The 16,066-nt window shown below is 39.7% G+C and overlaps 1 protein-coding gene and 1 long non-coding RNA gene across 2 annotated transcripts in view; one reads left to right on the forward strand and one right to left on the reverse strand.

The window, feature by feature from the left end:
• Window positions 1-12,787, reverse strand: part of LOC107566051 (adenylate cyclase type 9-like) — a 40,490-nt gene extending 27,703 nt beyond the window's left edge. The window contains exon 1 of the mRNA XM_016251427.1: window positions 10,625-12,787. Coding sequence (XP_016106913.1) covers window positions 10,625-12,380 — 1,756 coding nt within the window. The 5' untranslated portion in view covers window positions 12,381-12,787. The remainder of the gene's footprint in view (window positions 1-10,624) is intronic.
• A 43-nt stretch (window positions 12,788-12,830) lies between these two features.
• LOC107566052 (uncharacterized) lies at window positions 12,831-16,004 on the forward strand. Its single transcript, XR_001606454.1, has 3 exons — window positions 12,831-14,380; window positions 14,539-14,578; window positions 14,819-16,004. It is a non-coding gene; the product is annotated as an uncharacterized lncRNA (long non-coding RNA).
• Window positions 16,005-16,066: the final 62 nt, after the last annotated feature.

A 16,066-nucleotide genomic window follows, 5' to 3' on the forward strand; every position in this document is an offset into this window, starting at 1 on the left:
TATAGTAATATACATATAAATAAGTATACTGTATATATATATATATATATATATATATATATATATATACAAAATAAGTATACACAAACACAAATGTAAGTGTAGAGCACGGTGGACTGCAGTAAACTTCTCACAGCGCATGCTCCATACACACACTTTCACACGCACACACACAACATGACTCTGGCCTCTGGCTTCAGGAAGGTGTCTTATCAAAGTAATTCCCTGACCTGTTCACAAGCAATGCAAGGCCAAAGCCTGGCGCAAACACAAAACCAACCAGCTGTGTCAACACACGCACTCACAGTGCTGCGGTGATGTAAAAGCTGAGCGTTAGAGAACCTGTGAAAAGGAAAGGAAAAACTCAAATATCTGGAACTGAAATATGCCGTCAGTTTCAGAGCATGAGTTAGCGAACATGCCAGGGCATGAATCTCCAGAAAAAGAGTTCGATTGTTTAGATTAGTCAAGAACAGGTCATGACATCACCTGACAAGACTGTTACCCAAAAAGAGCTTTAGCTCAGGGCAGATGGGAATCTTAAAACATGAGGGGTGTGTGTGTGTGTCTATCTCTTAAAGTTTACCGATTTTGACGGTATGATAACCTTAAGCAAAAATATCAAGGTTTCACGTTATCATGGTATTGTCATTACAGCTCTAAAATGTGTTATTTTTAAATGTCTGGGTAAATAAAAAAAAAAAGCAATTGTGCCACTGAACACAATATATTTTATTTTTGAGCAACATACAGAATATTTGGAAACAGTAGTATGTGTTTTTTTTTTTTCTCGATTTGTTTCTGAAATGTGGGCTGTCCTGCAGCTTTTGACGTGGATGGTTGATTTGCTGCTAGAGCTACTGTTGCCCTAAAAAGAAGAAAAATCAAGACTGACATATTTATTTAACCTAAATCTGTGATTACAGTCATTTAATTTTAGTTACATAATTCATATACATATTTATATCATTTCATATAATTTTGTTATATAATTTCATATACATAATTGGATTTAATAATAACCCAATTTGAAGTAAAAACAGAATGTTCTGACTAGCTTTGTGAAATTATACTGCATGCCTGAACGAAGCAAACAGCAGAAGCTCTGAACGAGACGCAGATTCACTCTCTGACAGCACTGTTACCCAAAAAGAGCTTTAGCTCAGGGCAGATGGGAATCTTAAAACATGAGGGGTGTGTGTGTGTGTCTATCTCTTAAAGTTTACCGATTTTGACGGTATGATAACCTTAAGCAAAAATATCAAGGTTTCACGTTATCATGGTATTGTCGTTACAGCTCTAAAATGTGTTATTTTTAAATGTCTGGGTAAATAAAATAAAAAAAGCAATTGTGCCACTGAACACAATATATTTTATTTTTGAGCAACATACAGAATATTTGGAAACAGTAGTATGTGTTTTTTTTTTTTCTCGATTTGTTTCTGAAATGTGGGCTGTCCTGCAGCTTTTGACGTGGATGGTTGATTTGCTGCTAGAGCTACTGTTGCCCTAAAAAGAAGAAAAATCAAGACTGACATATTTATTTAACCTAAATCTGTGATTACAGTCATTTAATTTTAGTTACATAATTCATATACATATTTATATCATTTCATATAATTTTGTTATATAATTTCATATACATAATTGGATTTAATAATAACCCAATTTGAAGTAAAAACAGAATGTTCTGACTAGCTTTGTGAAATTATACTGCATGCCTGAACGAAGCAAACAGCAGAAGCTCTGAACGAGACGCAGATTCACTCTCTGACAGCAGGAGGCGCTTCTGCAACAGCTGCGATACAGTGTTTCATTGGTTACCGCTGTAAACAAAGCAGTGCTGCGCTGAACACTGCTTTAATATAAACTATACAGAGACGAGATGGAAAAAAAATACCACGTAAACTTTTCTGAAGATAGTCAGTTCCCCTCAGAAACATATTCATATAACCCCCCAAATCAATATTGAGGATTTTCTTCCAATAGTTTGTGCATCATGAACGGTGAGTGATCTGCCTGCTACAGTATTTTTCTCTGTGCGTCCATCTTCAGCGTCTCTGGCCTGTGTTAACGGGCGTTTACAGACTTCATATTTTCACATAAATGACATTTTGGAAAATGACTGCATTGCAATGCAGTTTGTGCAAGTCCAGAACAGAGACGAGCTGCAATAAAACAAAAACACGGCCGGTTGCCGAACACATAAGTTCCAGGGGAAGCTGGAATTTTGTACTTAAATAATCAAAATTTGAATTATATTCGAATTTAAAATGCATAATTTCAGTTAGGGTGAAGAAAAGCTTTTGGCTTCTCTCTACATTCAAGGTACACATTTTTATAAATTCCTGTTTTTCCTGAGAATCGAACCTATGACCTTGGTGTTGCTTGCATCATGCTCTACTGTTTGAGCTACAGGATAGCCTGAACTTACAGAGATCACATGGAGATGCCACTCACTGAATTAAACATGCAATGTAATAAGGTCATGTAGTTATAAAAAAAATTTCTTTTAAAAAGATTGCATTTTAGGTGTCTAGTATTTTAGGCCCAGCTCTCGTCCCGGTCCAATTGCCTTCTCTCCTCTCTCATGGTTTTCTATTTTGCCCTCCTACTGTCCTGTCTAAATAAAGGCAAAAAGCCTAAAAATATATTTTTAAAAAATAGTCAGCAGTATATAGCAAGCTAGTTTTCCATTCCAAACATCTTCTATACATAGAACGAACTCATTTTGGGAAAGATGAACCAGATGTGTGTTTACTTGTTCGGTTCTTTAGTGATTTCAAATTCACGTCAAAAAAGTCTTTTACACCTCATAAATCAAAACCAAGACATAATGGATGTTGAAAGACAGATGTCTAAAGCCTCAAGGCTGTGTGTATCTGCACCCGCATACACGTGTTTTGTGGCTAAAGTTTCTCGACCGACTGGACAAACCCGTCCATCTCAACCAGACTCATGACCTCAGAGTAACAGTATGGCATGAGAAAGAGAGGAATGAGGACAGGCAACATAGACTCTCCACGACATTAGCATTCAGTGCAACAACTCCGGCTCAAGCTCTGTGCCCTTAATGTTTAAATGAGAGTATATGTATGAGACACAAAAACTATACAAAAATATGACTGTTTACACATGTCTACATGACTAAATGGAGGAAGGGAATTTCTTTCCCAAATAAAGAGCTCGTCTATATCTCCTGGCACAAGTGTGTCCAGCAGGGTTGGGGCTCCTTATCTACAAGAACACACTCCCATCTGCTCCATCAACAACACACCTTGCATTGGGAGTATGGCTGGCTCATATATAGGGATGGGTATCCTTTACATTTTACCGATACTGTTTATCGATACTATTTGGTGCATGCAAAAAGATATGAAGTGAAAAGTTGTTGAAAATTTTAAGTTATTTTATTACTGCTGAATTTGAGCAACTGTATTAAAGTTCTTCAGTCAAGAGCAGCGAGTTATTTTTCTCTTTGCGTTTTATTTTATTAACATTAAAGGAATAGTTCACCCACAAATGAAAAGTGTGTCATCATTTACTCACTCTCAAGTTGTTTTAAACCTGAATGAGTCTTCTGTTGAACATAAAAAGCTATTTTGAAGAATGTGGGAAACTAAACAGTTTCTGTTTGGTTAACTGTTTGGTTAGGGCTGCACGATTATGACAAAAATCATAATTGTCGATTATTCCCTTGAAATTGTAATTGCGAATATTAATTACGATTATCACAATTTACACTGAATGATGTTTATACCATTGTTTGATGCAACTGCATGCCGTGTTGCGCCGCCTCTACTGCTGCGACTCCTAAAAAACGTTTTTATTCCGCGTCGCCCCATCAAGCACTGGCTGGATCCACTCCTCTGCTGTCAACGAGAGGAACGTCTGTTCTTCCGCAACAGGGGGAACAGCCACTTTTTGGTTGTTAAAAAAAGGTGCACTCGTTCAAAACAGTTGCGTTCGATCCTTCGCTGGCTGTGCTGATTTAAATCTAGCGGGTCTGTTTGTGTCTCATGTCGCAAGTTCAGTGACGCAGGTAGTGATGATTTTCTCTGGCCAATCCGTGATCAGCAGAGTTTACACGTCACGTTTTGGTAACGGTACGGTACGCTTGGAACCCCTACCGAGGTGGTACTAAAAAAAGTACCAGGTACTGTACCCAGTGGAAAACCCTCAAAAAGTGTACCGTACCAAGCCGTACCATGCAGTGGAAAAGCGCCAATAGACATATGGCAAGAAATCTATAGACACGCCCATAACAAAAACAATACTTTATTGAACCTTTTCTGATGAGTGTGCGCTGCAAACGAGAGCATTTCTGACGATCGTTTCTGTCCAGTCTGCTCGTTTTATCTCGTTTAACCACAGCTGTTATCGTTTTTTTGTCTGGCAGTCGCAGCAGATATGCGATCAAATTTCGAATTTGAGGCTGTATTAGGTCGATTCTGGCACCCAACATCACAACAAGATGATATTTTAAGCTCATGTAGCCGAATCTGCGCTGGTTTGAATGGGCCGCCTCCAGTTTCCCCTTTGTTTTGCTGCCTCCAGCTAGTGCTGTGACGTCGGCTGACCCTAGTTACCTGTGGTTGGCCTGGCCGTGCGTCACTCAGAAAACAACAGGCCAATCAGAAGAGAGGCTCATGAATATTAATTAGACAGGCCAAAATTGACCTGTTCTCAGCAGAGCTCCTGAGAGAGGAGCTGTAAAAATATATTGAGATGGTTTTTGGTACTTATACCGCAAATATACTGTATATTCTTAAAGACATAAAGACTTAAAATAAAACTCCAGAAAGGTGTACAATATGTGACCTTTAAGCCTCAAATGTCAAATATACATCGGATTGTTTTCTTCTTTAAATTATAAAAAAGTAAAACTATGAATGGTATTATGAAAGTTGATGTATTCCCTCAGCGACCAGCACAGATCAGCTCCAGGCATGACGAAGTGGATATCATCCTCTTTTGGAAGACCAAACAAAGTAGTTTCGCTTTCACAACGAAGCACACAGCGTCTTCACGACATGGCAGCGGCGGCAACAATACTACAGCGAGAATAAAAGTTACGCCTTCTTTCTTTGCGTGAACATTTGGGCGGCGTTATGCAAATCTTCCCAGATCGTCGCGTAGGTATGTGGGGGTGTTTTAGAACGAGCCGTTTTAGGTAGGTGTGGCTGACTCTTAACTTTTATAAAGAATATCTCTTTGGTTTTGAGACTTTAGTCTTTGCAACTTTACAGACCTTCTTTATGCACCAAGAGCTTGTAACACTCCAAAGAGAAAGGAAAAATTTAAATCGCATATGACCCCTTTAAAGTTACAAAAGCTATTCAATCAAGAGCAGTGAGTGATTTCTTTGTTGTTGCTATTTGATTAATATTAAGAAAGTGCTGTCACTTTAAGAGAATGCACTGATCCATACGTTCAGCCGGCTATGTCTGCTATAGGATACTTACCAAGACAGGCATTTTGACATAATTGTTGTGTGAATTTCTCCATTTATACACAATACTTCAGAGAGAGCTTAATATTTGCACGCGTTTTGAGGCACGGGTTTGCGTGCTTCGGATGAGAGCATGCACAAATCTTCTCACTGCACGCACGAGCTCGCATCCTCTGGCTCTTAAATGTTCAAACTGGCAAAGCTTAAACGAGTTTAGCACAGATATCAATGTGTGCTGTTCAGGTCTCACCTGTGCGAGTGAACTATCAGCACCCAGGTGATGACGGAATAAATGACTCATCAGGCTCATATTCCAGTATACGGCATTCGCATTGAACAAGAGTGAATGGTTTGTCCATTTTTTTTTTTTTCCCCCCCATCGCTGTTGTCGTAATGTATTGGGAAGCCAGAATGCGCATTCATCAACAGAAACATATATTAGCTGAACCCTGTTTGTTTTACGTGTTATTTATAGCAAACCATATTACAGATGCATTGTCAGATTTAAGTTGAACCACGGTCCTAGCGCATGGCGAACCGTTTGTGGCTACCATATGGTTAGATTTTTTTCCACGAACCATTCTACCCCTAATATATATTATTATATATATATTAGTACGATATATATATATATATATATATATAGATAGATAGAGAGAGAGAGAGAGAGAGAGAGAGAGTAAGATTCAGTAAGGATGCATTCAATTGATCAAAAGTGAGAATAAAAGACATTTATAAAGATTTCTATTTCAAATAAATATTTTTTTCTATTTAGCAAAGAATCCTTAAAGAAAAAAAAAATTTCACAACACAACGGTCCTCAACATTGATAATAATAAATGTTAATTTAAGCAGCAAATCAGCATCTCAGAATGATTTCTGAAGGATCATGTGACACTGAAGACTGGAGTAACATACATTAGCCGAACACTGTTTGTTTTATGTGTTATTTATAGCAAACCATATTACAGATGCATTGTCAGATTTAAGTTGAACCACGGTCCTAGCGCATGGCGAACCGTTTGTGGCTACCATATGGTTAGATTTTTTTCCACGAACCATTCTACCCCTAATATATATTATTATATATATATTAGTACGATATATATATATATATATATATATAGATAGATAGAGAGAGAGAGAGAGAGAGAGAGAGAGAGAGAGTAAGATTCAGTAAGGATGCATTCAATTGATCAAAAGTGAGAATAAAAGACATTTATAAAGATTTCTATTTCAAATAAATATTTTTTTCTATTTAGCAAAGAATCCTTAAAGAAAAAAAAAATTTCACAACACAACGGTCCTCAACATTGATAATAATAAATGTTAATTTAAGCAGCAAATCAGCATCTCAGAATGATTTCTGAAGGATCATGTGACACTGAAGACTGGAGTAACGATGCTGGAAATTCATCACAGGAATAAATTACATTTTAAAACATACTTAAATGCAAAATAGTTATTTTAAGTCGTACTCATATTTTCAAAATATTACTTTTTTTTTTTTTTTTTTTAAACAGTATTTTTGATCAGATAAATGCAGTCTTGGTGAGCATAAGAAACTTTAAGAATTATTTAAAATCTCACTAACCCCAAATGTATATGCTGCAGTTTATATTAATAATATGCAACGAAATACAAAGGCAACAACAGCAATAATAATAATAATAACAACAAGAATATATTTTTCAATAATAGTATATTTTGTTTTGTTTTTTTAAATAGTTATTATTATTGGTATCATGGGCTTTTAACTCTATACATATTAAAAATACTTGCATAGCTTGTGGCTTGTGTCTAGTCTGTCTGAAAACAGAAAACACAAATTAAGGGTGTACAGCAGGGTCAGACTACAGCCAGGTACCGTCCGGGTAAAATGCTCGAAATAGAAACGCTCGCAGTGAGATAGACAGTGACGCATCTCTCACACATCTGGGCTACTAGAGCGTGTCATAGTTCGCACCCACCGGAATCAGACGGTCACTTGGGGTGACAAGACTGGCACTGGGGCAAAGGGCCATTTGCGAGACTGCCCGGTCCATCACTTAGAGACACAAACGCCAGCTTTACTCCATTACAACTCACAGTACAGAACGGTCTACTCTGAGCTTGAGATATGCCTGAAAGGACTTCAACAAGTGCGCTAATTGGTGTACTAAAGCGACCAACAATAGCTAATTTGATTTTACTAATTCTCAACAGAATTCATCATTGAGGAACTGATCTAAACATGCTGCAACAAATACAAGACCAGTTTTGTAGACCATAAAGATGACACACGGGTTTACAAATACTGTCATGATTCATTGCCATAGGTCTATCATTATAGCCGCCACCTATCTCTGACTGACAAGAGGACGTCTGAAGTGATATAGCTGATAAAGAGGTTCAGTTAGAGAACAAAATCAGGGATCAGATTAAGGACACGGGCAGGAGAGAGGCCCAAGAGAAGGACAAGGAGAAAGAAAAAAGAGGCACCTCTGCTTGTGTCTGTCACTACAACTTTAAATCAACAGCTCTTCTGGATGTGGCCGTTCAAACAGCCACTGATGCTACTGAGAAAGTTACTACAAAAATCGACTGGATATGTATTACCAACTCAAATTTTTGTTGTTTTTCATTTTTAATCCAAAAAAATTTTAATTTAAATACATTTAAAAAAAAAATTTTTTTAATTCTAACAATTTCATATAATAACTACACTGCAGTTCCTAATAAATCCGAACTGGGTTTAATTATGCAACAAAGCAACTTTTTTTTTAGCATTTGAGACTTGGTGAGTGTTAATTTTGGACCATGTTGGAGCTTTTTATACAGGGTCCTGAGAGGACATTGCTACAGGCCGTATAAAAATGTCAAAAACGATCATCATTTTCCAGTTTTTCTACAGCTTAGTTACTAACAGTATTATATGAGTGCGCAATAAAAGTAGAGAAGAGTTGCAGCCCTTTGTACAGAGTCCTGAGGGGACATGACTACAGGGTGCACAATAAAACACAATCATCTTTTTCTATCTTCGCATGGTAACAGCAGTCAATAAAAGAACAGAAACACCAAAAATGTACATGGCTAAATTGTATTAGTGCAAGCATAACTATGTAACGTAACTGACATACAGTAAAGTCCAAAAGTCTGACATTGAAAATCAGGGACTCAAAATGAAATTTAAACCTAAAAAAATAAACGGCTTTAAGATTTGGAAAAATGGAAATGTTACAATGTAAAATTTAAGTAAATGGATGACATCATGTCATTTGCTTTTAAAGGGGTCATATGATGGGAAACATTATTTTGTGTATTTGGTGTAATGAAATATGTTTATGTGGTTTAAGATAAAAAAAAAACATTATTGTTTCTCCAGAAGCGTGAAAGCAACTGTGTCAAAGGGAGGCCACAATAAAAGAGCTACAACAGAAATACAATAGAGCTACAGATGACCAACAACGAGCCTTCAATGACACAGCGAGTCTACAGTTAAGATACAAATGAGATAAGGGAGCAATAAAAGTGAAAAAGATCTGTAGCCAGGGTCAAAAATCGACTGGATATGTATTACCAACTCAAATTTTTGTTGTTTTTCATTTTTAATCCAAAAAAAATATTTAATTTAAATACATTTTAAAAAAAATAATTTTAATTCTTACAATTTCATATAATAACTACACTGCAGTTCCTAATAAATCCGAACTGGGTTTAATTATGCAACAAAGCAACTTTTTTTTTAGCATTTGAGACTTGGTGAGTGTTAATTTTGGACCAGGTTGGAGCTTTTTATACAGGGTCCTGAGAGGACATTGCTACAGGCCGTATAAAAATGTCAAAAACGATCATTGTTTTTCTACAGCTTAGTTACTAACAGTATTATATGAGTGCGCAATAAAAGTAAAGAAGAGTTGCAGCCCTTTGTACAGAGTCCTGAGGGGACATGACTACAGGGTGCACAATAAAACACAATCATCTTTTTCTATCTTCACATGGTAACAGCAGTCAATAAAAGAACAGAAACACCAAAAATGTACATGGCTAAATTTTATTAGTGCAAGCATAACTATGTAACGTAACTGACATACAGTAAAGTCCAAAAGTCTGACATTGAAAATCAGGGACTCAAAATGAAATTTAAACCTAAAAAAATAAACGGCTTTAAGATTTGGAAAAATGGAAATGTTACAATGTAAAATTTAAGTAAATGGATGACATCATGTCATTTGCTTTTAAAGGGGTCATATGATGGGAAACATTATTTTGTGTATTTGGTGTAATGAAATATGTTTATGTGGTTTAAGATAAAAAAAAAACATTATTGTTTCTCCTCTATGGCCCGCCTTTCTGAAACGCATCGATTTTTACAAAGCTCATCGGTCTGAAAAGTGAGGTGTGCTCTGATTGGCCAGCTATTCAGTGCGTTGTGATTGGCCTAATACCTCAAGCCTGTGACAGAAATTTTATGCCCCTCACCATACTGTGATGGCACGTCCGGCCGGAGAGACGAGAAAAAAAACATGAAAACCCATTATAAACGAGGCATTTGTTGCATCAAGTGTCCTCTTTTGGAAGGCCAAACAAAGTAGTTTCGCTTTCACAGCGAAACACAGAGTCTTCACAACATGGCGGCGACGGGGGCAGCAACAATAAAGTTACGCCTTCTTTCTTTGCGTGAACATTATGCGGCGTCATGCAAATCTTCCCACATCGTGACGTAGATGTGGGGACGTGTTAGAACGCGCCGTTTTAGGAGGGCGTGGACCAGTCTTAACTTTTATAAAGAATATCTCTTTGGGTTTGAGACTTTAGTCTTTGCAAATTTAGGGATCTTATCTATTCACGAACAGCTTGCAACACTCCAAAGAGAAAGGAAAACTTGAAATTGCATCATATGACCCCTTTAATGAAGCACAAGATGCTCTTTGGATCATTTTTAAAATCACACTGGATAACATGATCATCAGGTTTTGTGGAGCTCATGAAACTGTAGTGCTGCTGTCAATAAAGCAAAAAGGGACAAACTAGATAGTAAGACATTCTGAAATTTATGTTCATTTTCAATTCGATAAAAAGGCAAAACAGAAGCATTTTCTCTAGTGGTCTCAGACTTTTGCTTCCTAATGCATGAGTTCAAAGGGGTTCAAACAAACAAACACAAATTGATATATTATTCTTGTGTCTTACCTTTTAGCTGATCAGTAACACTGTGCCCGACACGTTCCATCACTTGTCCATCCTCCCTCTCATAACGGTCATCCAAAAAACTTGCTGTGACCTCCGACAAGTGCACCTTTCCTGCCACACCCAGCTGTTCCATAAGATTGGCCAAGTTGACATCATTGGACCAAACGTCAAACTTAAAGCGCTTCATTCCCAGAATACCACAGAGCACGGTGCCGGTGTGCACGCCGACACGCATGTCCACAGTCTCCGACGTCTCCTGGCAGAACTGCTCGATGGCCTGGATCATCCCGAGCCCCATGTCCACACAGCAGTACGCATGATCGGTGTGTGGCTCAGGGCAGCCCGCCACGCAATAGTAGCAATCCCCAAGAGTGCTGATCTTCTCACAGCGGGTCAACTCACACAGACGGTCAAATCGACCAAAGAGGTCGTTTAGCAGTCCTACCAGTGCAGGGGCGGACTTGTTGGCACTCATTTTGGTGAATCCCACGATGTCCGCAAAGAGGATGCTCACCGGCTCCATGCGCTTCATGTTGAAGGGCCTGAAAATAATTTGTCCGCGAGGGATAGAGTTCTTCTTACGTTTGTTGCTTTTGGGGCTGGACGAGGTCGTGGCAGATGCGGGGGCGACGGAGCAGGTACCTGCACTGTATCGTTTCCCAGAGCTCTCACTTTCCTCGTCTCCTTGCTTCATGAGCTCGTCTGCCACCAGCCGGGGCATCACGGAGTGGATCATCCGCTCCTTAAGCGCCTTCTCGACCTCCAAGCCCTTCCCGTGCATGATTGCCTGACCTACCTTGAGAAAGGTACTCCGAGAGCGCACTTCAGACATGATGAATATGTGGATGCCAATGATATGCGCGCACAGGTGCAGCAGAACTTTACCTAGGCCAAGCCAGCTCAGAGTATGCAAGTCCGACCCTACATAGCTATCGTCCATCTGAGCAAGGTGCAGCCAGCCTAAAGCCTCATAGAGGACAGAATACAGCAGGCCGAGAAGCACCGACACATACAGGGGCAAATGCAGCACACTGTACAGCAAAAGCAGCACCTCTATACAGAGGGAGAACGTCCCAACGGGTGATATACATGGAGCATTTTGAGACGTAGGTAGTAGTGACTGATTGCTTGTTTTTTGGACATCAAAATGAGCAAAGTGAGCAGTGTGCGTTTGAGGCGCCAGGGTGATCCCAAACATGATCACTGTAAGTAGGAAGGATGTGTGGTTGTAGTAACGTGCATATGGCCTTGAGAACGTAAACCAGAGGAGGAGGAGGCACAGTACAAGAAACCCTGCCGTGGGGACCAGGAAGTTTGTAGGGTCACATCTGGTGCTATTGATCCCAAAGTATATCCCCCACAGGAGCGCAGTGGTGGCCAGGTAAAACAGGATGTAGCGGAACCTTCTCTGCATCTGCGGGAAGCAACGTTCCCTGCACGCCTCCTCCAGGATGGCTGAGTTAAACTTGGGGTCCCAGCACTGTGCGGCAGACCTCTCAAACAGCGGCGGCACTCTCCTCGGACTGCTCAGACGAGTCATCATAGCCCTGGGAACACCCAACTCCCCCGAGCTGCAGCTTGACGAGATACTGTATTTGCAAGGTTTGGAGGAAACCATGTTGACAGGGTCACCCTCCTTGCCTGGACCCACCTGTTGATTACGGCTGTCAGTTATCCGCACAGTAACAGCTCCACCTTCGCTATCACACCTCACCTCCGTCTCGTGCAGTGGCTGGTGCTTCTCTGGCAATGACATGGTGATGAGACAACAACTGACTGTTATTTAACACATATCACCTACTGCTGACAGTACAGAGGGAGTGGCACTTGACATGGATTCGAATGAAAACAAAAAGCACAGTTTGTATTAGAAAAAGAATCCAGCCAGAAGTAAATTCCAAGTGCATTCACTATGAAGATGAACCGTCTTGGACTCTTGAGCAATTCCTTATCCGTGCTGAGATTACTTCAGCACTCGGATTCCATTCTAATCTAAGGCTCAGTGGCGCCTGAATGCGCATGCGTGTACTTTTGCTCCGTACGCGCGGCCGACACTGACGCACCGTCATCCGCTCGATCCTGCTTTTTTGAGCACATCGCTTTAAACACGAATTCAACACCACGTGAGCATGTATCGTTAGAATCAGAAAAAAAAATTTGGGAGGTAAGTTCACATAGGGTGTGTTCTGAAACGGCCCGCGCGGCCGACACTGACGCACCGTCATCCGCTCGATCCTGCTTTTTTGAGCACATCGCTTTAAACACGAATTCAACACCACGTGAGCATGTATCGTTAGAATCAGAAAAAAAAAATTTGGGAGGTAAGTTCACATAGGGTGTGTTCTGAAACGGCTTTTAAATTAGTTTTTTTTTATCCAGTCAACGCTGTCCCTCAAGCACCCTCTCCAATGCTCGACAATGTTTGAATTTACTTTCCCTTCCCAAATGACATGCAAAGGTAATACAAGTTTATATTTCATATTTCCAAATGCCAGATTTCACACATTTCTTGTACTCGGTTTCAGGTTGAACTCGGCAAACACCAAACTTAACGGTCGCTGTTTTTCAAAGAGTATAGCTGCTTAAAAGGCGCCAGTTTCTGAGAGAATTTTTGTAAATGCGCCACTTTTCTCTTTATGTGGTCAAAGAACACAGAAAACGTATTCAAAAATAACTAACAATGTATTCCTTTAGGTTCTGACATCACGAAGTAGCGAGAATCGTCCTTATACTGCGTAAACTAAAGGAAAACAAACGCCTGAGACGGTAAGACGTTAAAGCTGCCCGTGTTTTTTTCGTCAAAACTCAAGGCAGACTCCGTCCCTGCCCCGTCGAGGGTCAGAAGACGGCCTATTCCCACGGAGGAGCCCCGTCCTTTCCTGAACACCCGCTCCGGATGTCAACCGTGAGTACTCCAGCTCTCAAGCGCATTAAAACACTCGGGTGGACGTGACAACCTCAAATGGCATCAGCCGTTCGCGAGCATATCTGCCGACTCCAGAAGACCAATACTGAAGATTTCAACTTCCAAGAAGAAAATACTGATGGCATCGAGGCACTCTGACAAGTCAAAGTGTGCTGAGGGAAAGTATATCCTTGTTTGTGTGTAATCCCTTTTAACCAGTTACTTGGAGGTAATCTCAAAACATTTCAGTGCAGTGTTAAAAATGAAGACTAAAGTTTTTTGGGGGGGTTTTCCCCCAGGCCTCAAGTCGTTTGATCGGGCTGGCAGTTCAACACTCGCGGAGTTCAGAGGAAGAATGAGCGCTCACACTCCAATGCTTAAAATCGCAAGCCAGCGCTCCAACACTGTCCGCTTCTTTAATCCCCACTTTGTCCGTTTAGCATTCCTCCAAAACTCCGTTCAAGTCCGCTAGTTTTCATGGGCAAGCTCATGCCAGGCGAACGCACCGCACAGTCCTCTTTGCGTTCGCTCTCGGTTCTCCTCCCCGTCTGCACGAGCCTGTTGAAGGGGACGGCGGTGTCGCGAGAGCCGGGCGGCTTCAGGTAGGAGTTGAACACCGCTGGTTGGCGCTTTACCCGGGCGCTGCGTTCACGAGCACCACCACCATGTTCTGAGCACACTCGGAAAAGATGGTTGTGGGCGTGCGGTGGGGTGGACAACTTGACTACAATGTTGAAATTAAGGGAGGAGGGGGCAAGTCGCTGGGGAGCGCGCACGCAGGGCTCTTTAACGGCGGCGCGCACGCATGAGAACGTCTTGGCGTGGAGTTCATGTTGTCATCAAAAGAACAGGTACGTTTAGTATAATTGTGGCTCTATTTATTCTCTGTGTAATTCATAACTGTTATAGAAGTTAGTATAAAATAAGAAAGTTTATTAAATAAACTTGAGTGTACTAAAATGTCAATATGTAACAATGTTTTTTTTCTTTTTCATTGTATTCCTTTCAGAATGTGGCATCAAATCTGACCATCCTCAAAGGTACTCGAGGTAATTAGATATATACACACACACACACACATATATACATATATACAACATGCAATTGCCCATATATACAAATAAAGAGTAAATCCTGACTTTCAAAAAAGCAAAAGCTATTTTCTTCAGGGTTATTCTTAGTCTGTCGTATTTATAATTGACTTCATTTAAAAACAATAGAAGTGTAAATGGTTGAATGGTATGTTCCCATTTAGAGAAGCATAAGTGTGTATGTGTTTCTTCATCTAGGAACATACCTGAGATTCTGGGTGCGTCTTGACCTTTGATCTATCAGATAAATCACATCCAAGTGATAATCCTCCCACGCTTCCTGTGTCAGATGTGCATCATGTCCAGTTTCTGAGACGTTGTGTTGTGTCAGACGGGAAAAGTTATAACACAAGAGTGCGTTCAGGAATTTGACCGACACCAGCCTGTGGAGTCGTCATGCATACGTGTACAGCTTTTATTTCTTAGTGGCTACTTGTGGTCTCTGACTCAAAAAAACAGAGCTGTGGATTATTAAACAAACAAGAGTATAACTAGCTCCACAGTATTTAGCGCAAATCTCTTATCGGTTGTGTACTCGGGCTACTACTTTATTGCAGATATTACAACATTCACACTTCTAACCCTTCTAAGAATCATAAATACTTAAAAGAAGTGAGCTTTCATGTGGTGTTGCTCTATAAAATGTTTTACACAAATTGCCCTGTTTGAAACTGTATTTTGTATAGATAAATGCATAGATTGCTGCTATCAAAATAGATAAACAGATAGCTGACATAAACTGTACTTTTTATGAGACCAAAGGTTACGTCATTGAACGGTGATCACTATTTTTATCGCAGGGAGTTAAATGATATGCTGCGCCATCTAGTGGACATTTTAGATCCTCATGTTGAAGTGAATCAACTGCAGCTGCAAAATCGTTATCATTTGTCTCACAATTCATCCACGTATTTATTCTACTTTTTTTATTGACTTAAATATCCAGTTGAACGTTTAATTTCCATATTGGGTAACTCAAGAGTCACAAAAACAATTTAATGTCACCACAGTTGAAACATGCAAGAATGTGAACAAACGCAACAAAATGTATCATCTCATTTACCAACAACTCATACACCAGTAATTTGTACAAAGGAATATGATCAATATGGAACTGAAGTAATGAAGTCAAGATAAACGTTCTACCACATACGGCATATTCACGATGGAAGCCGGTTTCTACCACGGCATAAAGAAAAAATTAAATAAAAAAGGTAATTTTGACATTTGAGCTCACATTTCAGAGATATAAACTCAATTCTGAGAAAAAAAAAAGTCAGATCTGCAACATAGACATCGAAGATATGAAGACTTTTTTTCAATTCTGGGTTTTTATCTACCAGTTCTGACTTTTTTTCTCAGAAGTATTTATAAGAATTGTGTATATAAGTATATAAGAATTGTGAGGTAAAAATCCTGTGGCAGAAACAAGCTTCCATAATTCAC

Source organism: Sinocyclocheilus grahami, unplaced genomic scaffold (assembly GCF_001515645.1).
Source record: "Sinocyclocheilus grahami isolate Dianchi unplaced genomic scaffold, SAMN03320097.WGS_v1.1 scaffold1042.1, whole genome shotgun sequence".
NCBI classification, from domain to species: Eukaryota; Metazoa; Chordata; class Actinopteri; order Cypriniformes; family Cyprinidae; genus Sinocyclocheilus; species Sinocyclocheilus grahami.